At 42.4% G+C, this 27,094-nt stretch overlaps 1 protein-coding gene across 3 annotated transcripts in view; it reads right to left on the reverse strand.

The window, feature by feature from the left end:
• FARP2 (FERM, ARH/RhoGEF and pleckstrin domain protein 2) overlaps positions 1-27,094 on the reverse strand; it is a 750,352-nt gene that overhangs the window by 276,450 nt on the left and 446,808 nt on the right. For all 3 annotated transcript variants that reach the window (XM_030215608.1, XM_030215609.1, XM_030215606.1), the window contains exons 12-13: positions 15,684-15,741; positions 14,632-14,902 (exon numbers count right to left, since the gene is read on the reverse strand). In XM_030215608.1, the coding sequence (XP_030071468.1) occupies positions 14,632-14,902; positions 15,684-15,741 (329 nt within the window). The remainder of the gene's footprint in view (positions 1-14,631; positions 14,903-15,683; positions 15,742-27,094) is intronic.

A 27,094-nucleotide genomic window follows, 5' to 3' on the forward strand; every position in this document is an offset into this window, starting at 1 on the left:
GCACAAGTTGAACCACAAGATGTAAGTTCACTGAAGTATGAGCAATATGATCATGCAAACCACAGTACGTTGGGCTGTGAAATTTTGAATCATTTTCAAAGCCTTAGTAAGGTTGACATCAGGCCACAAATAAGGAATTACAATTTAATGCAGATAAAATTAAAGTTTATAAAATAAAAAAAATTTGCAGTCTCAAGAAAAGGCTTTAACCTCCATAAACATGAAATTTATTGAAGGCACTTTAACTACACTCCTAATACAAGGTCTAAACGTTAACTTCTCATGTGACAAGACCCAATGTAATTTATCTCATCTATCACCCAAACAACACTGTTGGGTGACAAAGATCCTCATTAAAAGGCAGTCAAGGCCTATTTTCATCAAATTCATGTCAGCTTATTTCAACATACTATCAAAAAAATGAATGCTGTCCATGTACAAAAACAAATATGGAATATAACACATGAAACTCCAAGACATCATGAAGTGGATATAAGAGATATAATCAGATATTAAATAACATGAAGGATGGTGCCAAGCACTAAGGCACTCCACACTTTAAATAATTCCAGTTTGAAGCCTTGTTACCCACTTGAAGCTGCTAAACTTGTCACATCAAAAACTAACTACACCATGCCAAAACATTTGCACCAATTCCTAAAGTGGCAAGTCACTAACGGGATTGAACATCACATGCAGAAGAAACATTAGTAACTAACTTAAAATAAGCAGTGTAATTGCCCTTATCATCCTGATCTGACAAAACAGAATCAAAGATGAAGAGCAACATGGATTCTGAATTATGTCAAGGAACAAAAACTTGTTGATGGGGATCAAGAATATCATGGTCATTCAAAAAATCCTTAAGCTGCTGGCAAACTGCTCATCTAGTTTCTCGATAAACAGAAGGCCTGAAATAGGTTGATTACCCATACCAGTCAGTTCCATGGAGGGCTTTTTAAGCGCAGACCATATGATTGCGCACATACGCAGTGATAGTAATACTCCTTTACAAATTAACTGGACAAAAACTCTGAGAAAGTTACCATATATGTCTCAGAATTCTTACAACAGCAATTGAACATAAATCCAATGTATAAACTGTATGATTATGCTGGTCTCAGCACTTGAATGACTGCCCACCCCCAACAATATAGGTGCGCCCTGTCTCACTGAAGTCATGGTTCCCTTCCTTCCAGTGCTGTGGTGCTCCTCTTCCAGTCTATATGGATCAGCAAAGCTAGCAAACAGCGCAGCTCATATAAGCAGAAAGCAGCAACAGTAAGAGCATAACAACATTGGAACAGACAGGACAGCATCAACAGTGAAACACAGTATACAGGACACCAGTGCCATAAAGCAGTGGAGTAGGAGGGAATTATTGCTGGGGCTTCAGAAAGTTTTGAGAAAATTGTAAAGAAAAATGACATTGCAGATTGGCAAGAAGCTATGTCCTCTAAATTAATATGAAGGTAAATGAAGTGTGTCTATATAAACAGAGGTGTTTATGTAAGCTATAAAATGCATTTTTTCAGAATAAGTAAGAACTAAAGCCAATTCTATTACAGATAGGAAGCAAGGAAATGGGACTTTTATATTCAGTAACTTTTACACATTATAAAACGGAATCAATAAAACTGACTCAAAGGAACATTTATACCTTTTTAAGCTATGAGACCAATATGAAAGTCGATAACGACACTAAGGAGTCCGAAAAAAGTTTGCTAAAATTTATGCAGAGAATGACACGTAAAGTAAACAAGTATGAGGTCTACATGCAATAAAAGACTTAGCGGATGTGTTTCAGCTAATTAATCATTTTTTAACTATTGAAGCACTTTTGGTATAAGCTTCGTTTAGCATTTGTCTAGGCCTTCCATTCATGTTCATTTCAAAGAACCAGAGGAGGATATGTGAAAGATGTATCAGCGTAAGTCTTCACTAAAACCTCTCTGAGAAGGCCCATACACAAATACCAAGGCTCAATGCATTTTACAGCATCAGGATCTTCTCATCAACTACCGGAGAGCACTGAACACCACCACAGACTCAACTGTCACCCAGGATCCCCAACTGAGCTACTACTGAGGTAGGGTGAAGTGCTTAGCAACCTCTCTTCTACAAACAGAAATCCTTACTACCTAGAGCAAGCCTGGTCCCAGAAAGAAGGGCCAGCCTAAGGTAAACTAAAGCTTTCGATTTACTCAGAGGACTTCAAGTAGAGGAGGGTAAAGTTCATGAACTAGTATTCTGCTTCTTAATAAGAGGAGGAGCATTTTCTTTTGTTTTCATTATCCTTCAAACCAAGGTGAGGAACTACTACCAAGACAAAATTTTACAACAATATACTAAAAGACTTATCAGTTAAATTAGCACTCATGTACTTCATTACCAGGGAGGAATACTTTATTTATTTTTAATATATGAAAGTCTTATTAAATCATAACATTATAATAAAATGAAGAAAAACAAATCTAATTCAGAGCCCTATCAAAGGACAAATTTGACCTGTACATCAGGGGCGTAGCCAGACAACAGATTTTGGGTGGGCCTAGGCAAGAATTGGGTGGGCACCAAGAGTTCTCCCCCCCCCCCCCCCCCAAAAAAAAAAAGAACCAATTCTCAGCTGGTGGGAAAACGCTTCATTCCACCTTGGCAGCAGGCATGCACTGAAAACTGAGCATGCGCAGGTGTCATGGAGAGTAGCATTTTCGTTACCATCAGGGGAAAATCTTCAGCTGGCGGAGCTTGGGATTCCCACCAGTTGCCACTAAACATGTGCTACTGTTGGGTGGGCCTGAGCCATAAATGGGTGGGCCCTGGCTCACCCAAGCCCACCTGTGGCTACGCCACTGCTGTACATTCTTAAACGTACTACTGATCTAAGCTGGGTGCCATGGCTAATTCAACAGATAGTATCTTATGAATAAAACCTAATCTTTCCCTTGTTCTGGGGCTGGAGTTTCTAGATTAGGAATGGAACCCTACACTTGAAAGCATTACAGATTCTAGCATGGCCAACCATACCACCACACCTCTGCCTCTGAGCACTGCCTGAAAATGTCTAAAGAGAATCAGTCTGCACTGGTAAAAGCCTTTCCTGGGACAACACGAGATAAGAACTTTTGAAAGTGTATATTTATTTCCTTAGACCTGAGGCAGCATGGTTTCACTAGAGGCAGGTCTTGTCAGACAAATCTAATTAATTTCTTTGACTGGGTGGGCAGAGTTAGAGTCAGGAATAGCACTAGATGTGGTGTACTTAGATTCATTTATAAATAAACTGAGTATCATCAGTACCGACCCTAAAGTGAGTGATTTGATTAGGAATTGGTTGAGTGGAAGGCAGCAAAGGGTAGTGGTAAGTGGAGCTCACTCTAGGGAAACGAATGTTACCAATAGTATGCTGCAAGGATCAGTTCTTGAACCAGCTCTTTCTAAGATTTTGGTAAGTGATATTGCTGAAAGGCCCTCTGAAAAAGTTTACCTCTTTGCAGATTATACCTAAACCTGCAATGAGGTAGACATTCCTCATGGGGTGGATAACATAAGGACGGACCTAGGAGTAGCTACCTGATTAGTGCAGTGGCCTAATAACCGGGCTTTGATTCCCACTGCAGCTCCTTGTGACTCTAGGCAAGTCACTTAACCCTCCATTGCTCCAGGTATAAAAGAAGCTTAACAAGAATGGTTCAGAATTTGGCTGCTAAGATTTAATGCTACAAAAATGCAGAGTCATGTATTTGGGCTTCAAAAACCCGAGAGAGTGGTACAGTTTAGAAACTGAAGTACTTCTGTGCATGAAAGAGAAGCAGGACTTGGGGTGTGATCATATGTGATGAACTTAAGATGGCCAAACACGTAGAGAAGATGATGGAAAAAGCCAGAAGGATGCTTGGGTGCATAGGGAAAACGAATGGCCTGCAGAAGGAGGTGATAACAACTCTATATAAAAGTATCTGGTGAGACCTCGTTTAGAGTACTGCGTACAATTCTGGAGACTGCACCTTCAAAAAATATAAACAGGATGGAGTCGGTCTAGAAGGTGGCTACTAAAATGGCCAGTGATCTTTGTCATAAAGCTTAAAGGACGGACAAATAAATCAATATGTATACTTTGGAAAAAGGGTGGGAGAGGAGCGATATGATAGAGGCATTTAAATATCTCTGTGGCATAAATACACAGGTGAGTCTCTTTCAATTGAATGGAAGCTCTGGAATGAGGAAGCACAGGATGAAGGTGAAGGGGGACAGACTCAAAAGTAACCTAATAAACACTTCTTCATAGATAGCGTGGTGAGTGCATGGAACAGCCCCCCAGTAGAGGTGGCGGAGACAAAGACTGTAGCTGAATTCAAGGAAGCTTGGGACAAGTACATAGTATCTCTAAGGGAGAGGAAAGGACAGCAAGACGGTATGGAGGGCAGACTTCAATTTTCAATGAATAATGTTTAATGTGTAATGTTTAAAAGAGGCTTGATGTACCGCCTTAAAAGAAAAACAAAGCAGTATACAACACTAAAATACATCAAAGGAGGAAGGGAGAGGAGTGGCCTAGTGGTTAGGGTGGTGGACTCTGGTCCTGGGGAACTGAGGAACTGAGTTCAATTCCCACTTCAGGCACAGCTCCTTGTGACTGTGGGCAAGTCACTTAACCCTCCATTGCCCCAGGTACAAATAAGTACCTGTATATGTAAGCCGCATTGAGCCTGCCATGAGTGGGAAAGCGTAGGGTACAAATATAACTAAAAAAAAAACAAAAAACTACAATAATCAGATAGGATAGAAAACAAACACATACAAAAAGAAAAACCCAGAGGATTACCTGCTAAACCAGTAGCCTAACCAATGGAGGGGGAAGCAGGGAGAAGAGGTGCATTTGAGGGCGGCACAAAACCTGAGATAAGCCTGTTCAGCTCATATATGTGGAAATGTGAGAGAGGTATTCTGTAATATATATACAATACACAACTGCCTTAGCATGTAAATACAAAACAGCATACACGTTGGCAGAGCAGGGGTGAGACGTAGGAGTGCCTCCTACTTATAAGCACAACTTACAGAATACTATAAGTTAAGCAGGTAAGTACCACACCTAAAGCATGCCCTTTTATGCATGCCATAGCCCTGGCCTAAGTGTGGTGCGCCTAAACGTACGCATGCTTCCACCAAATTATGGTAGTATTCTAACACATAATCTATGCGCTCAGATGTTACAAAATACGCATTCCCCGTGGTGCATCCAGATGCCGAAATGGAGGTGCCTGGTTACAGAATTGTCCTCTATGTTTATAAAGGTGAAATGTTTAAGTAATATGTGACTAATGGAAATTAAATTCCATAGAATCTTTGGTCATCAGAAGTAAATTGTAAATGTGAGTTTAGGCCCAGTGCCCATAGATAAAGCAAGGATTAAATGATAAAGCATTAAAAAAAGAAAAATAAAATAGTTAGAATTAAGCTTGTTAATGAAGAAGCAAGGGGGCTGGTGTTCCTTTTTCAAGGCCACCACAATACATGGGAACAGAATGTGTGGTGAAGAATGTGTTTTGAAGAGAAAAGCCAGATTAAAAGATACAGTAGTAGCCTGTCTGTTTTAACTTAAATTCACAGATGTGCCTTTGTCTGTAAAACAAATATGCACATAGCCCAATGTAACACTGAAGATAGTACTGCATTATCATGCAGTGTGTGCCCGCGTGTTGTATTAACTGGCTTTCATGGGTGGGCCTTCTAAATGAATACACGGAAACTTACAACTGACAAAATGTTTACATTTATTTCTAACCAACAGGTTTTTACAGGAGTTTTTCAAGTGTCTGCTAGTTTATTATATTTTCCTTATTGAATTTTTAAATTTGTGCACCAATTTGCTCTATTATGTAAATAAAGTAGTTTGTTGTGGTCTTGGTCCACTTATGTAAATGAAGTAGTTTGTTGTGGTCTTGGTCCACTTTGAAATGTCACACAAGGTGGAGAAACACACAGTCCCTATGTACACAGTCCCTATGCAAGAGGGAGTCCAAGGAGTAGGGTAGATAGGCTCTTAAGGACCAAGGGAGATGTAAGTTCAAAGGATGATCTTTATTGAAACAACTCAATAGACTCAACACAGCTGCTGTGTTTTGGCGTGAAAACGCCTGCCTCAGGAGTCTCGTGATGTTGGTGGTACAAAGGTAGATGACGGTTTCCAAAACAACATGAACAAAGTAGATCCGAAGTCTGTAAACACGCTAGTAACTTCGATCAGCAAAATGTCATCTACCTTTGTGCCACCACCAACACGAGACTCCTGAGATAGGCGTTTTCACGCCGAAACACAGTAGCTGCGTCGAGTCTATTGAGTTGTTTCAATAAAGATCATCCTTTGAACTTACGTCTCTCTTGGTCCTTTTGGAACAGCCTATCTATCCTACTCCCTGGACTCCCGTTTTGAAATATAAAATGATCAAACAATAAGTTGTAGATACCTTTTCATTCTACTAGCAAAATAATACATTTTTAGTTATTTTTCAAATCATTGCATTTATCTGGTAAGGGGGTAACAGCTCTCAAAAACTAGTCACAAGTACATTTTTAGTCCAATAAAAAGTATCACAGTTGGTTGTTGAGCATTATTTCCATTAGGTTGCAATTTAAAATTTTGCATCTCAGATTACCTACATTAGAAACTTGTGTTAAAAAAAAAAACAAAAAATAAAACCCACTGGCATGCTGGCCTCTCTTATTGCAATAAAAGAAGAAAAATGAGCAATCAGAAAACAACTGAAACTTATGAGACAAGGCTAAAACATTTTCTGTAGTGCAAAATAAAGGAAACCCAAAATCTTATTGGCTCCTACAGAAAAGTCAGTTTACACTATAGTGAATAAAGGGTCCTCAAAGCTTAAAAAGGATGAGCTCTCGAGATGTGGGGGCGTTTCCAAGATGGCGACGTGACCGGAGGTGTTTTAAGTTAGCTCCGAGAGTTTGTGTTGTTTTTTCTCACATAATCCGCAAAGAAACAAATATGCCTCATACGAAAAGGAAGGGGACGGTGAGGTCAGTTCCCCCTCCGACTTCGGCCTCCTCCCCGCAACAACAACCAACCTTGGAGCACTTTTTCTCCGGAGTCTCTCAGAGTCGCAGGGTAGAGGAGCTCGATGCAGCGATTCCCAGGGAAGGGGACCTGCTGCTGGGCGAAGAAACATCGCTTTCCCCCCCTGCACCGACAGTTCCTCCGTGTCCAGCGTTAACTGCGCCGATAGAGGAGAAACATCCCCCTTCCGGAAGTGGAGCAGGGATGCGATTCAGTGGGGAACTACCGACGCAGACAAAAATGCTGGGCGAAGAGGCCCGAATGAAGGCCCCAGAAAATCAACCGGAGTTAAATCTAGAACGAATTTGGCAGATGCTAACTAAGATGGACCAAACCCTTCAAAGATCTTCCAGTGAAGTAAGTCTTTTAAATCAAAAGTTTGAGGATTTAAAAACTACTGTGGAATCTGTTAAATCCGATCTAATAACGTGCGTGACACCGCTTCAAAAAGAAATGGAAAAGTTCAAAGAGTTTCAATCAACAGTAGTTAAAGAAAGAATTCTTATACAGAGAAAAATTGAACAAATTGAAAATTTTAACAGGAGGTTGAACTTAAGACTTTTGAACTTTCCAAAATTATTAGGATATACCCCAATGGATTTATTTCGTAGATATTTAATGGAGAATTTGAAAATGTCAAAAGAGACTATACCACCAGTAAGTAAAATCTTTTATATTCCGAAGAGAAATATTGAAGGAATGAGAGGTGGAGCTCAATATCCTATGGTACAGGATAAAAGTGAAGGTTTAAAAGATATTTCCGCAATATTGGAGCAGTCCCTAGAGGATGTGACAGAAAGGGCCACTCTTCTTGTGGTCTTTGTGTTTGAACAGGATTTGAACTCCATACTACGATTATATTTTCGAAATGCAAAAACTCCTTTTGGTGGAGCAAAGATAATGATGTTCCCAGACGTAACTAAACAAACGCAACAACGGAGGAAAGAATTTTTGAATTTAAAATCAAAGACTTTAGAGCTGGGAGGAACCTTTTTGTTAGTATACCCCTGTAAATGTATAGTGAAAATAGGGATGGTCAAACATGTTTTCTTTGTACCGGAGCAGCTCAAGTTTTTTCTGGATGCTAAACAACAGAACTGACGTTAGATAGAATAAACAGAGACACGCACTCGTCAAGTTTAGACATAGTTTTTTTTCTTTCTTTTTGAATCTTCCCTAAATTGAGTACGCCCCGCACTTGTTGTGGTCTAAGGAAGCTAACCTTAAATGTAACAAACCTATGTACAGTGGGGGAAATAAGTATTTGATCCCTTGCTGATTTTGTAAGTTTGCCCACTGACAAAGACATGAGCAGCCCATAATTGAAGGGTAGGTTATTGGTAACAGTGAGAGATAGCACATCACAAATTAAATCCGGAAAATCACATTGTGGAAAGTATATGAATTTATTTGCATTCTGCAGAGGGAAATAAGTATTTAATCCCTCTGGCAAACAAGACCTAATACTTGGTGGCAAAACCCTTGTTGGCAAGCACAGCGGTCAGACGTCTTCTGTAGTTGATGATGAGGTTTGCACACATGTCAGGAGGAATTTTGGTCCACTCCTCTTTGCAGATCATCTCTAAATCATTAAGAGTTCTGGGCTGTCGCTTGGCAACTCGCAGCTTCAGCTCCCTCCATAAGTTTTCAATGGGATTAAGGTCTGGTGACTGGCTAGGCCACTCCATGACCCTAATGTGCTTCTTCCTGAGCCACTCCTTTGTTGCCTTGGCTGTATGTTTTGGGTCATTGTCGTGCTGGAAGACCCAGCCACGACCCATTTTTAAGGCCCTGGCGGAGGGAAGGAGGTTGTCACTCAGAATTGTACGGTACATGGCCCCATCCATTCTCCCATTGATGCGGTGAAGTAGTCCTGTGCCCTTAGCAGAGAAACACCCCCAAAACATAACATTTCCACCTCCATGCTTGACAGTGGGGACGGTGTTCTTTGGGTCATAGGCAGCATTTCTCTTCCTCCAAACACGGCGAGTTGAGTTCATGCCAAAGAGCTCAATTTTTGTCTCATCTGACCACAGCACCTTCTCCCAATCACTCTCGGCATCATCCAGGTGTTCACTGGCAAACTTCAGACGGGCCGTCACATGTGCCTTCCGGAGCAGGGGGACCTTGCGGGCACTGCAAGATTGCAATCCGTTATGTCGTAATGTGTTACCAATGGTTTTCGTGGTGACAGTGGTCCCAGCTGCCTTGAGATCATTGACAAGTTCCCCCCTTGTAGTTGTAGGCTGATTTCTAACCTTCCTCATGATCAAGGATACCCCACGAGGTGAGATTTTGCGTGGAGCCCCAGATCTTTGTCGATTGACAGTCATTTTGTACTTCTTCCATTTTCTTACTATGGCACCAACAGTTGTCTCCTTCTCGCCCAGCGTCTTACTGATGGTTTTGTAGCCCATTCCAGCCTTGTGCAGGTGTATGATCTTGTCCCTGACATCCTTAGACAGCTCCTTGCTCTTGGCCATTTTGTAGAGGTTAGAGTCTGACTGATTCACTGAGTCTGTGGACAGGTGTCTTTCATACAGGTGACCATTGCCGACAGCTGTCTGTCATGCAGGTAACGAGTTGATTTGGAGCATCTACCTGGTCTGTAGGGGCCAGATCTCTTACTGGTTGGTGGGGGATCAAATACTTATTTCCCTCTGCAGAATGCAAATAAATTCATATACTTTCCACAATGTGATTTTCCGGATTTAATTTGTGATGTGCTATCTCTCACTGTTACCAATAACCTACCCTTCAATTATGGGCTGCTCATGTCTTTGTCAGTGGGCAAACTTACAAAATCAGCAAGGGATCAAATACTTATTTCCCCCACTGTATATGTATATAACAACAATGTTTTGTATATGGAGCTGTGTTTCTGTAGCAAGATTATTCTTGTGGATTTAGTTTATTTTGTTTAAACGATAAATCAATAAACAAATTTAAATATAAAAAAAAGGATGAGCTCTCATTTATATACAGTGCACTCCATTTAAGTGCACGTTGAATAAGCACATGCTCTGTTTAATTGCACGCCGTACTTCGGTCTCGTTTTTGGCGCCATCAATTTCTATGGTGACAAACTTCGGTTTAGCGCACCACTGATAAGTGCAAGATTCACTTACATGCATAGTTTAAGACCGCTCCTCTGCAGGAAAAACTCTGCATAAGCGCGCGCACGGAATATGGAAGCCGATTAGCGCCTGACAACCGAGATTTCAAATTTACCGCCCCTTTAACTGCCACAGGCAGAATAAGCGAAAGAATGTTGTTAGAGTGTACACTGGGGTCGTCGTCGTCATCATCGCGGCAGAACTGTAAGACTTTAACACTGGCTGAACGAATAGAAGTTCTTAAAAAATTAGAAAACAAACAAAGTCAAGCATCTATTGCTAAAGAATATGGTGTCAATCCCAGTCAAATTTCACATAGCTTGAAGCAGAAAGACCAGCTTCTGGAAGACTGGCAAAGCAATACAAATTTATTTTTTATTTTTGTTACATTTGTACCCCGCGCTTTCCCACTCATGGCAGGCTCAATGCGGCTTACATGGGGCAATGGAGGGCTAAGTGACTTGCCCAGAGTCACAAGAAGCTGCCTGTGCCTGAAGTGGGAATTGAACTCAGTTCCTCAGTTCCCCAGGACCAAAGTCCACCACCCTAACCACTAGGCCACTCCTCCACTCCACAACGGAAACGAAAATGGGCGGGAAAAGCTGAGGAGGTAGAAGATGCTCTTCTTTGGTGGTTTCCTCGAGTCAGGAGCAGATAGTTTCCTGTCAGTGGTCCACTGCTTATGGAGAAAGCTAACCAGCTACCTAAAAGTCTTGGACTAACTGAATTCAAAGCCACTGTTGGATGGTTGGAAAGATGGAAGGAGAGGAACAACATAAAATTCAAGAAACAGCATGGTGAGAAACAAGACGCTGATGACTTTGGTGCTGAAAATTGGGTTGTTTCAGTTCTTCCTATCATCTTGAACGAGTTTGCACCTTGTGACATTTTCAATGCTGATGAAAACGGTATCTACTGGCAAGCGATTCCTGATGGAGCACTTGCATTCAAACAAGCCGAAACTACAGGAAGTAAAACATCGAAGGACTGACTGACAATCCTCCTTTGCTGCAATATGGATGGGAGTGAGAAGTTGGAACCCCTCGTCACTAGAAAGAGCAAACAGCCCCGCTGCTTCAAGAAAGTTAAGTAACTTCCTGTGTCATACGAGGCTAACGCAAATTCATGGATGACTGGGGAAATTTGGAAGCAGTGGCTAAAGAAGTTAGACACTAGAATGCGGGCACAAAAGCGTCAGATTTTGTTGCTTTGTGATAATTGTGCTGCACACAGGAATGATGTCAGGCTGTCTAACGTCAAGGTGGTCTTCCTGCCACCAAACACTACCTCTCTGATCCAACCTATGGATCAGGGCATAATAGCCAATTTCAAACAACATTATCGGGCTCTTGTGCTATGTCGTCTGATGACCATTATGGATGACCAGACTGGCAAGGATAAACGTGCTGTTGAACTGGCTTGTAATCTATCACTGTTGGATTCCCTATATATGCAGAAAGAAGCCTGAAATCATGTTACACAGGCAACCACTGTGAACTGCTATAAGCGGGCAAGCTTTGTTAAGGATGTGGAGAGGGACGAAACAGATGCAGCTGTTGCAAACACGTCAGATGAACAAGTTATTGACATCCCAGCCGGTGTTACTGAAGAGGAGTTTCATCCCTACATAGCTGTTGATTACAATCTACAAACAGCTGACAACAGCACTGATGTCGAGATATGCGCCTACACACTGGCAACAACGGCTGATGATGAAACAGATGATGAAATGAGCAGCGAGGCTCATGCTGACGAAATTCAACAACCTCCTTCTGTCACTTTTGCAAGAGCACTGGAGAGTCTCAACACAGTGCGGGCCTATCTGGAGGCCACTGGATGTCAGTGCTATGACAGTTTTTACCATCTGGCAGATGTACTCTATGGAACTCACAGACTCAATAGTGTGCAGAGGACTATAACTGATTACTTCAAGTAAGCCTAACGTCAGTTAACGGAGACTGTATACTGTATGTATAATAACAGTACTGTACATATGTTTATCAGATGTCAAGCTTCTTTGGGTCACAACGTTTAAGTGCATGCTCTGTGTGTGTGTGTGTGTGTATATATTTATATATAGATATATACACATACACACACACACACACACCGGGAGTTTACATACAAGTTCCATAGCCAATAACCTCTAAGAAAATATCAGTGCTACATTAAGATGCAGGAACAAAAAGGTTACAAATTCATTCATTAGGAAAAACTAAAATATATTATACTACCCCTTTAAGAATTCTCACTTTACTGGGGAACTCAAGGAGTAAACCAGCCTCTAGAACGCAGGCCTATTTCAAACTACAAGTGGCACTTACCCTCTAAAAAAGTGGAAAATTTAAGCTGGTTCCTGGTTTTATATGTTCAGATTCCCAAAGGTTTCAACTTCTGTAAGAGCCCCAGTTAACTCTACCAACAAAGTCCAGTCTCTGATGGCTGGACTTATTCTGGTATTTTCACTACATTACACAATATACAGGGATTGCCTCCACCTCAAGAGTGTTCTGATGGTCCAAAATTCTTGTTAAAATAGCTGGAAAGGCTAGGATGGGTCTAGGACAAGGCTTTAAAATTAATCATCTGGTTTTGGTGGTAAATCCTGTCATAACAACAGCCAAGGTACAAAACAATGCAAAACTGAACCTACTGTTTGCTATTCCTTTCAAATGCGGATCAACTCTGCATTCCTTGATCTAGTTCCCTCATTATCCTGTATCGACACTGATTAAATCAGGATGGCAAAATAAGTTATGGCATTGACTGCTTGTTCAGTCTGTATACCTCAGTGCTTCTGACATCAATGAGTTTGAATTGGATTTGATTCAAACATGCCAGCTGAGGAGACAATGACAACACGCAGGCCACATGAACACAATGAAAACTGTCTAGTTCTTCCATAACGGCACTTCCTCCACTTCTGCTGAACTGAATGAGGTAAACCTTATAAGTATCTGCACTACATAAATTTGTCTAAAATAGTATCCTTCATAGTATAGACAACATAACTCATTAAAAAAATAATAATAAAATTTATCATAAAGAACAAATCACTAACTGATGGTATACTGATTGCTAAAACTTCCATTACCTCTGGCATAAAAATAATGCATTCTAAGCAGAAACTTAGAATTTTATCTATATTGAATGTGAGGTGCAGAAAGAAATATGGCAAATTCACTGGGAAAATATTAACCCATTGGCCCTGCAAGAGGTTAGCACTGCACATACTGAAGCCTATTACATTCTAAGCTTTCTGCACAGTTTATGGTAACGCGGTACAAAAGCTGGGAACCCAAGGTGAATGCCACTTTGTATTCTAGTCTAATCAAGTTACTTGCAAATACTATCCCATGTGCCAAGTGATGCAAGTAATGCCTCTGCAATTAAAATACAACTCTGAAATACTTGGTCAAATTAAAGAAAGGGGTAAAAAGAGCTATCAAAGATCCATGGGGAGCTTCTCATTCTGGTCTTCATGGGGGAAGTTTCTCAAATTATTCTGAAAATCAAAAGCGAAATTATCCCGGGAGACCTGCACAAAAGGATTGCTAAAGAAGAGGTTCACATCCAGGGGCGTTCCAGTTTCTGAATCCCAGGAGTCTGTGTCCGTGCTACTGGAGTCTTCTGTCATGGTTGGTGGGTAGCTGAGCTGCTCCAGTTGGTCAACGATGTCATTAAACTGGAAGGCAGAACTAGACTCTGAGCGCACAGAGCATGCTGGGAAGTTTACCATCGAACTGGCCCCAGAGTGGTTGGCAGATGCTGACAGGTTTAAGGCTGCAACTCCATTGAGAGGCAGATTGAGGGAACTGCTTTCTGACCTGCAATTGATCAATGAGCTGGTCTCTGATGGACTCAAGAGACACTGCATTCGACTGGCTTGTGCTTTCACCTCAAAAAGCTCAGAGGTGTCTGAAGGTCGTGCATTCCCATTGAAGTCATTTCCATCTTCAAATCTAAAATCCTCATCTATATTCACACCTGAAAGCTCTGGATAGTAATGACTAGGGCCAGACAACAGGGGCAGCAGACTCTGCTGCAGTATATGGTGGTTGGATAGTGTAGGTGAGTCTTGCAGACGCCTAGACATACTAGACCCAGTCATGTCTATGTTACCATAATAAGAAAAGGCCTCAGACCCGCCAGCAAAAAATGAAATCTCTGCTGGGTCATCATCAATAAATTCTTCCATCAGCTGCAGTTGGGAGTTTGTCAATGTGAAAACAGGAGCAGAAGCCCTGTCCTGTGGCTGCCCCTCATTTTCATTACCAGTAACACATACCCCTGTGGTGAACTCATTCTCATCATTGTCATTTTTACACATAACTTTATCCCTGCATTCTCTTTCTATAACTAACTCTATGTCATGACTACTCTCCACACCATGAAAAGTGGGGTTACAGTTCCTAGTAACATTACAAGATCGAACACCTTGGAATGACTGAAGATTGATTGATCCAGACTGCTCCGTCTGTTTCTTTCCAGCCTCCTCTGCTGCTGCTGCTGCTGTTGTTGATGCTGCTGGGATACTGCTAACACCAGTCTGACTTCTTGCCACAGGCACTCGAGGGTCCAAGGAAGAATTGCTGTCTGTAAGGACAGATGGGCTGGCAGTAGTCATGGAAGAGGTGTGGACTGACTGGAAGGATACAGCTGAGGAGGGGGACCAAGGAACTCTTAAGCCCTCAGTGAACGAGAGACTCTGAGGAAGGGGAAGAAAAAAAAAAGGATAAACGCATTTCATAATGAGCTAAATCCTGTGCACCCATATGAGCAAAGTCACAACATATGGTTTTCTCCAGCACACCTTTTAAACAATACAATGCAATATTTCAGTGCTCAGCATCTCCTTTAAAACTCAGTGATCCAAACTATACATTACCAGTCAAAAAGCTGTATAGTCTAGTGATTTTTGTGAAAAAGAGAGATAGGAAATATGATAAGTAGAAGTATAATTTTTAAGTAGCTGAAGCATCTTTAATTCTGTAAGAAACATTTATTATAACATACCTTGTTGGTGGCATTAAAGCATGAGCAAGGAGATGCCATGTACAGTAACTTGAGTACAATGCATAGTAAGTAGACCAGGCATTTTATCAATACAACGGTGTCCATAATAAAGAAGAAATTATGCATGCCAGGGCTAATAACCAGTTCTAATGAAGACATGGCCTACACTGGAATGAATGTAAATGAGATAAGCTGCGCCAACACATATGCCCAGCTTATAAAGAATACCAAAAATGGAAGCATTAAAAGAACTCCTTTGTTAGCCAAGATTTCTTATATAAATAAATTAAAATGATATTTATTAGTAAGATGAGGAAAGTGTGCACACACAAGCAAAATAATTTGGAGAGTCTCCCTGATTAAGCAATAAAAATGAAGGTGAACAAACAGAATGACAGGATCACCTTTGCTCCCAGAAAGACAAGCTGAAATCAATTTACTGACCGTGATGCTTAAAGTGCCGCAGGACTAACCTGTTTTGGCACGTCTGTGCTCAAAGTGTGAGTAGGGACTCGAGCTTTGCTGTGCCTCCTGCGGAACAGAGAGCATGCTGTGAGGAATCAGGAACAAAATCCAGAGCACCTCATAATCAGAACCCACACAAGGGGAGAAGATGTCTGCTAATGCTTTATGTACAGTGTCTCTAAGCTACCTTGAACACACAGGGGAGAACAAGATAAAAAGGTTAGTATAATAGGACTCAAGAGTGAAAGCCAATATTTTTACATATAAAATAGGCATGACATTCTGGAGGAAGAAGTAAGATTTTACAAAGAGGCGCTGGGTGTCTAGCAGCGACAGAAGAAAAAACAAAAAGCAGACACTGGAAGTCCAAACAGTTTCTTTATTCGTACAGGGTCTGTATGAATAAAAAAATAGTTTGGACTTCCTTTGTAAGATTTTAAACGGCATAATACTAATGGAGCACACAAGGCAGGATCAATACATTCATTTTCCAACCTAAGTGACCATGTTGAAAATGAAGCAAAATAAAAATCCACTCAAAGCCTACTTCCTTCACCACGTATCTACGAATCCCTATTGCAGCTGGTGATCTCGATACATTCTACAACCACACTGTTGATTTTCTGCCATGTTATGGATAACACTGCCTTCTGCAGTTGTGTTTTGCTCCATAAATATGTGAACAACAGAAATTAAAGCACAAGCACCAGGCAGATTCTCCTTATGTTCACTTGCCCACTTCTCTTGCCCATGGCTTTGTCATTTGATCTTGTTCCTCAAGTCACCTATTTTGTCTTAATATATTATGGAGATAATTTTATAAGGAACTGGAGTATGTACAACAGAATTTCATGGGACAATTCTTGAACTGGGCACCTCCATTTAGGTGTCCTGAGCACGCACAGTAGGAGCCTATTCTATAAAGCAGTGTATCCCAAGTCCAGTCCTGGTGTACCCCTGGCCGATCAAGTTTTCAGGATGTCCACAATGAATATGCACAAAAGATTTGCATATAATGGAGGCAGTGTATGCATATCAAGTTCATGCATATTCATTGTGGATATCCTGAAAACCTGACTGGCAAGGTATACTCCAGGACTGGACTTGAGAAATACTGCTGTAAAGAAACCTAGGCACCTAGATTCTGTTATGGAATACTAGCGTAACCTGCTATATATACACCTAACATTCAGGTGCTCACACTCATGGCAGCCAAAGAGTGAGGGCCTAAGCACAGCAGAGACATGTGGAACAAAGTATTCTGTAAGTTACATTAGGCTCCTGCTTACACCTATCCCACCCATGCTCCAACCCTGTGTATGACACTTTGCGCTTAACATGCTATGCAAGTTAACATGAGTTGGTACAGAACAGAGCTTAGGCGACATTTTAAAATAATACACACATATACTCACAACTGTATAGAATACCAGCACATAACACACATGTAGGTGTGGGCACCTAGGTTATAAAATTGCCTGTAGTCTCTTATAAAATTGACTGGGGTTGTATGTTCATAAAATGTAGGCCCATAAACAGCACCTAGTTTTACATGATATAATACACATTAGCATTCCTAAAGGCAGAGATCAGATGGAGTGGAAGTAGGTTTGACACTTATGCACATGTTATAAAATAACACACCTATGTACCTATTACTGACACATAAATGCACACAATTATACTGACCTCAGAGCAGATGTAAATGTGTGTGCCTGCTTTCCACTGGGTAATTATAAGACACAAAAGCACATATGTTGCCTCTATAAAATAAATGAGACTCTCAAAAAACATCTGAACTTCTAATATTATAACTTATTGAATGTAGATAGACCATCATAATGGAGATCTTCACCACTTACCAAAGGGAGAATGTCAATTGTAATAATAGGCCCTTTCCAAGTAAGGATTCATTATTCCCTCCCCCAAAAAATTTTAGACTGGCTTTTCTCTATCTTGGATCAATTAATATATGATATAAAAAACAGTGAAAAAAATTCTACATATCTTAACGTGGAAATACCACGACTTCTCAATCTACATTTGTAAAGTGCTATTCATTGAACAGTAGTGCTGACACGATAGTATTTCAAGCACTGGATTACTCTGCTTCAGGGCCAAATCACTGAAAAAAGGAGCAAACTTCAGATATTAAAAAAAATTATTATTATTATTTGTAACTCTTAACTTTGATCCAAACTGTCTATAGTCATTTATATCAATAAAGAAAGGCAGCCAGGCTTAAGCACTCAGCCAATCATGGAACATCATTGAAAAGCAGCCACAATCAAAAGTCTTATACAGAGTGTTGCTCAAAGTACCGGGAGCCATTCATGTTTGTCATTTAAACCTGAGGGATATAATGAATTAAAAGTATAAATCCAATTCTGTTCATGATAGTTAATTTCAATCTTCTCTCAGCAGTGAATTATCTATCATTCTTTACAGAATTTCGGATCATTTGATGCACTGTTCCATGCCAATGAGAATCTAAAGTTAATATCAAAGAACCTATATTCAAATCAGGAGTGATATTTATTCAATCTAAGTCTCGCTGCTCATTTGATAAATCCAATATATAATTTCAAACATGGACATAGAATGACATAAATCACATTAAGTAGAGTTGTATGTAGTAGCCCATTTAGCTGAGATCTTATATCCAGTAGAAGGAATTCACAACCTTCAGCTGTCATACTGCACCAAGTGCACTAGCTACGTCTAAAATGACCTGGAGTGATTTCATGAGGAGACAAGTCAATTGCTGGGGCAAGCCACTCATCAATATTCCAACTTCAATATGCAACAGGGAATTCAATCAGAACATTATAGCTAGAAACAACAGGCCAGTGTTTTCGCAGGATCTTAACCACTTTTGGGGTTCCTCCAGCCAAGCTACGTCTGTGTGTACATCCTGAAACCTGTGTGCAAATCCTGAAATCCGTTCCAGTCCAGTCTAGCCAATTCCGGGATCCCAGCCAAGCTGTGCTCTGCTGTTCTGTTGCTAAGCCCCACCCTGCTGGTGACCTCACCTGTAGTGCCTTTATTACCACCTGGAACTTCCTAAGTTGGCCTTTGCATTGCTATAGGTCAGTCGGTGTGCTGTTACACTTCTGCTTGATTCTGTCTGTGGGCATTTCTGCCTTCTGCTTCAGTGTGTTTGTTTGGTCAGTGGTGTATGTTATATTCCTTTTACTAGTAGTTCTTGCTCTGTCTCTTTGTGCTGGCTGCTGCCAGTGTGTCTGTAATTAGCTCTCACCCTACTACACCTGGGATAGTTCTCTCCGGTTGCAGTACTCTGTGGTGAGCCTGTCTCTCTCTAGTGTTTCTCTGTGGGTTTTGTGGCTGCCTTGTGTTCAGCCTTCTGTTAATGCTCAGGTATTAGGTTGTGGTGGTAGCCTAGCTTTGTGTTCTGCCTTGTCTGTCTTATTTTATGTCTCTAGTTTCCCTCTGCCTTTTCCCTCAGTCCCTGTTTGTGCAAGCTTGTTGTTGTACCCTGTTACCTAAGGAAGTACCCTCAGTTCTGAGTCCTGATTCCTGGTCTCTTTTAGTCAAGCTTGCTTTGGAGTCCTATTCCCTGTGTCAGTTCCTGTATCCTGTAAGTCCTGCCGGCTGCCCGCACCTAGGGGCTCAACCCCTAGGGAACGGTGGTCAAGTGCAGGTGAAGTCTTGATCCAGTCCTGTGTTCCAGTCCGAGTGTTCTAGTCTGGTGTGTTCCTGCTTTGCTTATCTATATCTGCAGTCCGTGACTTGTTGGTGTTGGCCCAGTGCTGGTTGGGGGGGAGGTTTGCCTGCCGAAGGGCTCACGAATCCAGTTTTCCCTTGAGAGGCCTGACAGAATGCAAAAGGCCATGAGCTCGGCAAGATCATCCTACCAGCTGGGCTTCCAGCCTAGGACTTTTGCCCCTGTTGGCAATCCGGGTCACCACCCGGGTTAAGCTCCTGTTTCCAGTGTGAAGTTCGGTTCCAGTTTAATTATGGCTTTTGATCCTTTCACGACACTTTTTTAAGTATCGTGGAACACTTTTGTCTGATCCAGCTTTGAAGAGACTTCCTGAAGTGGCAGCAGAGAGAAAGCTTGTCCGGGAGCTTAGGATCACTTAAAACCCAGTTTCTTCTTTTCACCCTTCTACCCCGCTCTGCGAATACCACCGCCTACTTGTTTCCTGTCCAGCCCTGCGGAATTCTCCAGAAGCTGCCGCTGAAAGAAAGCGTCTTGAGAATCCCAAGCTCCAGGCTTACCTGCAGTCCAGCCTGAGGGGCGCTTCTGGCTGAGCCTCCAATTCCAGTCCGAGCGGCGCTTCTGGCCAAGCCTCCGATTCCAGTCCGAGCGGCGCTTCTGGCCAAGCCTCCGATTCCTGTCCAAGTGGCATTTCTAGCCGAGCCTCTGCTGAGTTCCAGTTCCAGCCAAGATGCTGAGTCCACGCTGAGTTCCAGCTCCAGCCAAGATGCTGAGTCCACTCCAAATTCTAGTACCAGCCCAGATGCTGAGTCCACTCCGAGTGCCAGTTCCAGCCTAGACGCTGAGTCCAGTCCGAGTTCCAGATCCAGCCAAGATGCTGAGTCCAGTCCGAGTTCCAGTTCTGGCCAATATGTTGAGTCCAAGCCGAGTTCCAGTTCCAGCCCACATGCTGAGTCCAGTCCGAGTTCCAGTTCTGGCCAATATGTTGAGTCCAAGCCGAGTTCCAGTTCCAGCCCACATGCTGAGTCCACGCTGAGTTCCAGTTCTGGCCAAGATGTTGAGTCCAGTACGAGTTCCAGAGCCAGCCAAGATGCTGAGTCCAAGCCAAGTTCCAGTTCCAGCCAAGATGCTGAGTCCACGCTGAGTTCCAGTTCCGGCCAAGATGTTGAGTCCAAGCCGAGTTCCAGTTCCAGCCAAGATGCTGAGTCCATGCCGAGTTCCAGTTCTAGCCAAGATGCTGAGTCCACTCCAAGTTCTAGTACCAGACCAGATGCTGAGTCCACTCCGAGTGCCAGTTCCAGCCTAGACGCTGAGTCCAGTACGAGTTCCAGATCCAGCCAAGATGCTGAGTCCAGTCCGAGTTCCAGTTCCAGCCAAGATGCTGAGTCCACTCTGAGTGCCAGTTCCAGCCTAGTCGCTGAGTCCAGTACGAGTTCCAGAGCCAGCCAAGATGCTGAGTCCAAGCCAAGTTCCAGTTCCAGCCAAGATGCTGAGTCCACTCTGAGTTCCAGTTCTGGCCAAGATGTTGAGTCCAGTACGAGTTCCAGAGCCAGCCAAGATGCTGAGTCCAAGCCAAGTTCCAGTTCCAGCCAAGATGTTGAGTCCACGCTGAGTTCCAGTTCCGGCCAAGATGCTGAGTCCATGCCGAGTTCCAGTTCTAGCCAAGATGCTGAGTCCACTCCAAGTTCTAGTACCAGACCAGATGCTGAGTCCACTCCGAGTGCCAGTTCCAGCCTACACGCTGAGTCCAGTACGAGTTCCAGATCCAGCCAAGATGTTGAGTCCAGTACGAGTTCCAGAGCCAGCCAAGATGCTGAGTCCACTCCAAGTTCCAGTTCCAGCCAAGATGCTGAGTCTACTCCAAGTTCTAGGTCCAGCCAAGATGCTGAGTCCAAGCCGAGTTCCAGTTCCAGCCCAGATGCTGAGTCCACTCCGAGTGCCAGTTCAAGCCCAGACACTGAGTCCAGTCCAAGTTCCAGATCCAGCCAAGATGCTGAGTCCAGTGCGAGTTCCAGTGCCAGTCAAGATGCTGAGTCCAGTCCTATTCTCCAGGCTCATGTTTTGAAACCCATCAGTAGGTTTCACCATAGCTATGCCTGGAAACCCAAAAACCCCGTGGAGACCGGGGTGACCTTGAGGGGGAGGTACTGTCACGATTGTGACTATATTCCATGTTGGACTTGCTTTGGGGTTCCTCCAGCCAAGCTATGTCTGTGTGTACATCCTGAAACCTGTGTGCAAATCCTGAAATCCGTTCCAGTCCAGTCTAGTTCATTCTGGGATCCTGTTCCAGCCAAGCCATGCTCTGCTGTTCTGTTGCTAAGCCCCACCCTGCTGGTGACCTCACCTGTAGTGCCTTTATTACCAAATTGGAACTTCCTAAGTTGGCCTTTGCATCGCTATAGGTCAGTCGGTGTGCTGTTACACTTCTGCTTGATTCTGTCTGTGGGCATTTCTGCCTTCTGCTTCAGTGTGTCTGTTTGGTCAGTGGTGTTTGTTATATTCCTTTTACTTGTAGTTCTTGCTCTGTCTCATTGTGCTGGCTGCTGCCAGTGTGTGTGTAATTAGCTCTCACCCTACTGCACCTGGGATAGTTCTCTCCGGTTGCAGTAATCTGTGGTGAGCCTGTCTCTCTCTAGTGTTTCTCTGTGGGTTTTGTGGCTGCCTTGTGTTCAGCCTTCTGTTAATGCTCAGGTATTAGGTTGTGGTGGTAGCCTAGCTTTGTGTTCTGCCTTATTTTATGTTTCTAGTTTCCCGCTGCCTTTTCCCTCAGTCCCTGTTTGTGCAAGCTTGTTGTTGTACCCTGTTACCCGAGGAAGTACCTTCAGTTCTGATTCCTGGTCCCTGTTAGTCAAGCTTGCTTTGGAGTCTTATCCCCTGTGTGAGTTCCTGTATCCTGTAAGTCCTGCCGGCTGCCTGCACCTAGGGGCTCAACCCCTAGGGAACTGCGGTCAAGTGCAGGTGAAGTCTTCTTCCAGTCCTGTGTTCCAGTCCGAGTGTTCTAGTCTGGTGTGTTCCTGCTTTGCTTATCTATATCTGCAGTCCCTGTCTTGTTGGTGTTTAGCCCAGTGCTGGTTGGGGGGGGGGGGGGGTGTTGCCTGCCACTGCCTCCAAGGGCTCACGAATCCAGTTTTCGCTTTGAGAGGCCTGACACTGCCATATAAGGTAAAGCACAAATTATGCTATCTACTGTCTCTTTGTTGCAACTGAAGTAGCCAGTCTCTATATGCATATTTATCCCATTTATATGCTGCTTTCAAAATAGAATTGTATCCCCTTGCTAGGTATCTATTAGTCAGAAGTGCTGCTTGAACCTTATATTCAGTAAATGTGGTTCAAACATGCCTCAATCTCAGATACTGCTCAACTGGTAGACTGGATTTAAGTTGTAATGGATAAAAACTAAAAAATTTCAAAAAATTATTTCATTCCAAACTTTTCCAATATAATGTAGTAGCCAATCTTCCAAATGATTTATTCATTCAAAGCCCCCCCCCCCCCCGCAAAAACAAATCTATACTCTCTTGATTATACTGTATAATAAAGTGTAGATTAAGTGTAACAATATTCTCTTCCACTGGGGAGGTAGGGGAGGAAGATATCATCCAAAGCTCATTGAATAAAACCATATGTAGGTGCTTTATACATGAAACATTCTTCAAAATTCGCAGTATATAGTGTGGCTATGGATGGCACAAAAGTAGTCCCCATGGCCACACCACATTTCTGATGGTAAAATTGGCCCTCAAAATAATAATTCTGAAAGAGAACTAGTTCAGAAAGGCACAATAGAAATTCACAATAGTTGCAATTCATGAAGGGAATCAGCAGCAAAGTAACTTGAATAATCCTATATTCTTCACATTGAGGAGTAGAAGAATATAAAAACCTAACATCCAATATTACAAACAATGTCTGATCATTAATGTTAAGAATGTCCTGAAGAATCAACATATGTGATGTGTCTTTAATAAAATATTTCACTTTCATTGCTTGAGGTTTTAATTTAAAAATAAATTTAAAAAAAAAGGTTCTTATGTATCTTTGGAAGAACAATAAGGTGTATGTGGATATTCTCATTAAAAAAAAACATTCCTTCTTGGTAATCAACTGTATCATATGACTGAAACACTTTCTTTGACTCTTGTACTCAAATCAGTGGAGTCCTTTTGTAAAACTTCATAAAAATTCATATCTGAAAGTAGACAGCTTGCTTCTGTAAAATATTCTTCTCTCTGCATGATGGCCCTTGTCAGCTTGACAAATCACCAAATTAGACTTGACTACCAAGTTGTTTAAGGGCTATCTGGTGATCAATATTCAAATTAAATTTGTGCATTCAAAAAGCATGAGATTGCTTTTGGCTTTTAAATCTCAAAGTATCATATCTTTAAAGATAGCAACATAGGTGTCAGGTTCTCAGGTTCAGAGCCCGCAGGGCCGGGCTCTGAAGCAAACATGAGCCCTTGGGCTGCTGACGAGGAGCAACAGCAGCAGGCAAAACCCACCAACCAACGCTGGGCAAGCACACCGGTACCGGCAGGAACTGCAGGCACCGCCCAGCGAGCCGGAACACACGGACTGGAGGACACAGGACTGGAACACTGGACTGGAATCTCCCGGACTGGAGAACACAGGACTGGAACACTGGACTGGAGCACACTGGACTGGTCCGTACAGCTTCACCTGCACTTAGCCACTGCCCCCCAAGGGTTGAGCCCCTGGGTTCGAGTGGCCGGCAGGACTTACTGGATACCGGATGACACAGGGACCAGGACTAGAACAAGCTGAAGCAGGAGTGCTCCAGGTACTCAACTAACTGAAGTGCTCCTAAATCTTAAACTGACAAACCTAAGCCCTATCCTACCAGGGGTGCTCCTAAGCCCTGCACAACAAAGGGACTTCCTAAGCCCTAAACTAACAGGATCTCCTAAGCCCTGCTCAACAAAGGGACTTCCTAAGCCCTAAACTAACAGGATCTCCTAAGCCCTGCTCAACAAAGGGACTTCCTAAGCCCTAAACTAACAGAGCAGGGAACTAAACACAAAGCTAACACAGGTGCTACTAAGCACCAAGCTACAAGCAGTGCTCTACACCTCTAAACTAACTAAGGTGCTCCCATGCACCAAACAACCAGAAGTGCTCCTAGCACTAAAAGGGATACCAGGGAGCCACAAGGGAAAAACAAGGAAGAAAAAACACAAAAACTAGCAAAGGTGCTTCCTAAACACCAAGCTACAGCTGTGCCCCACAGCACTAAACTAACCAAGCACTAAACCTACAGAAGTGCTAGTAACAGAAACTAACAGGGGAGCAGGGGAGCCACAAGGAAACAAGCAGGGAAGCTAAACACGAATCAAAGTGCACACTGCACTAACACTTACCTGGACCTTTAGCAAAAGCAAGCAGGGAAACTAGACACAAAGTCAAAAGTGCACACTGCACTACCCTACCTCAAGCAAACGTTGCAAAGGCCCTGAAGGAAAGAACACCACTTCCTTATCAAGGCCCTCCCAGATGATGTCACACTCCCTAGACCCAGGCATACAGCACACTGAAACCCAGAGAGGCCCAACCCACACCAATGCAGCACCGTGAAGCACTTGAAGCCAGTACACCCAGAGAGAGGTAGAGCTAACTCAGTCCACACCCACAGCTGCAGTATAGAGAAACAATTAGAGTCATGTTGCTGGAAGCTGCCAGCATAGAGAGAGAGAGCTAGCTCAGAAAGGACAGACAAAAGAAACAGAAGCCAGCTAAGAAGCTGACCCCCAGGAAAAAGGTAAGTTTGAGAGGGGTTCTGACCACAATCATAAACAATAGGGATCCATACACCCTAAAGAAATCCATCGAGATTTTGGAACCACCAAGGATTGATCCATTACCGTTGGATGAGATGCAACAATAGTCTAAGCTAAAAACTTATGAAAAAAATCTCTCCAATGTAAGACGCAATTTAAAAGTTTGCTTCACTGTCAATATGAAACTCAATCCTTTTTAAAACTGCTTTTTGAGCAGAAGATAGCTCAGCCAATGATTGCAATTGGACCTCTATCTAGTATGCGGACATTCCACGTTTTGTGTCTTCGACTGCCTCTCCATGCTCGCTAGCCTTGGGCTTAATGGCCCCCTCGATTGTGTTTTTAATAATAATAATTTTAAAAAAGAAAGTACCTTGAGGTGCCAATTTCCCTCTGAGTCACCCAGGTTTTAGGCATCTCCAAGTGTCCAAACTGACTGGGGCAGCTATCCAATGATATATCATGATTGGCTGAACTGTTTGAAAGTTTGTATTTAGGCCAGGCTACCATTTTTTATTGATATAAACAATATAGATCAAGCATTTGGACCAGAGCTAGATTAAATCTTTAAAAATATATATTTTAAAGTTTGTTTCTTTTTTTCAGTGATTGACCCTGAAGCAGAGCAATCCAATGCCACCTTGTTGTGCAGACTGGATGAACCATGAAGGTCTTTACCTGTCGTCATTTTCTGCTACTGTGCAATAAATAGCGCCTTCCATAAGCAGACCAAGAAGTCACGGTGTCTCCACACTAAGTGGTGGTTTTTCCCACTGTTTTCACACTGTATATTAATTGATACAAGAATACAAGATAGAAAAAAAGCAGCCTAAAAACATGTTTGTGTGTGTTTGGGGGAGGGGGGGAAGAATATCCAACTGTTACCCAGAGACTTGGTGAAAAGAGGACAATCAATGGGACACTGTGTTAACAGGGTACAAATTGTTTTGCAATGATAGAGAGGATCAAATTGGAAGAGGGGGGGGGGGGTTGCGCTATATATTAAAGAGGGAATTGAGTCAAATAAAATAAACATTCCACATGACACAGATAAGCAGTGTGTAATCAATATGGATAGAAATTCCATGCATGAAGGTAAGGAGTATTATTGTAGGGCTGTACTACCGTCTACCGGGACAGAAAGGAAATCTACTGTAGCTGCATTTAACTTTCGAAAGGACGACTATAATAAAATGAGGAAAATGTTTAAAAAGAAACTAAAAGGACTGGCTGCTAAGGTTAGGACACTAAATCAGGCATGGATGTTATTCAAAAATACCACCTTGGAAGCCCAGTCCAGATGCACTCCGCGTATTTGCAAAGGTGTAAAGAAGAGAAAACGTCAGCCAGCATGGTTAAAAGGTGAAGTAAAAGAGGTCATTACAGCCAAAAGATTGTTCTTCAAAGAATGGAAAAAAGACCCAAATGAAGAAAATAAGAAGCAACATAAGCACTGGCAAGTCTGATGTAAAGCACTAATAAAGAAGACTAAAAGAGAATATGAAGAGAAACTGCCACAGAAGCTAAAACTCACAGTAACAACTTTTTCAGGTACACCAGAAGCAGAAAGCCAGCGAGGGAATCTGTGGAACCATTATATCATGAAGGAGCAAAAGGGGCACTCAGGGAGGACAAGGCCACAGCAGAGAAACTGAATGAATTCTTTGCTTTTGTCTTTACGGAAGAAGATGTAAGAGATCTGCCTATACCAGAAATGGTTTTCAAGGGTGATGATGCAGAGGAACTGAAAGAAATCTCGATGAACCTGGAAGATATATTGAACCAAATTTACAAATTAAAGAGTAGTAACTCACCTGGACCAGATGGCATACATTCAAGGGTATTCAAAGAACTCAAGCATGAAATTGCTGATCTGTTGTTAGTAATATGTAACCTGTCATTAAAATCATCCATAGTACCTGAAGAAAGGAGGGTG

The sequence above is a fragment of the Microcaecilia unicolor genome, chromosome 10 (genome assembly GCF_901765095.1).
Source record: "Microcaecilia unicolor chromosome 10, aMicUni1.1, whole genome shotgun sequence".
NCBI classification, from domain to species: Eukaryota; Metazoa; Chordata; class Amphibia; order Gymnophiona; family Siphonopidae; genus Microcaecilia; species Microcaecilia unicolor.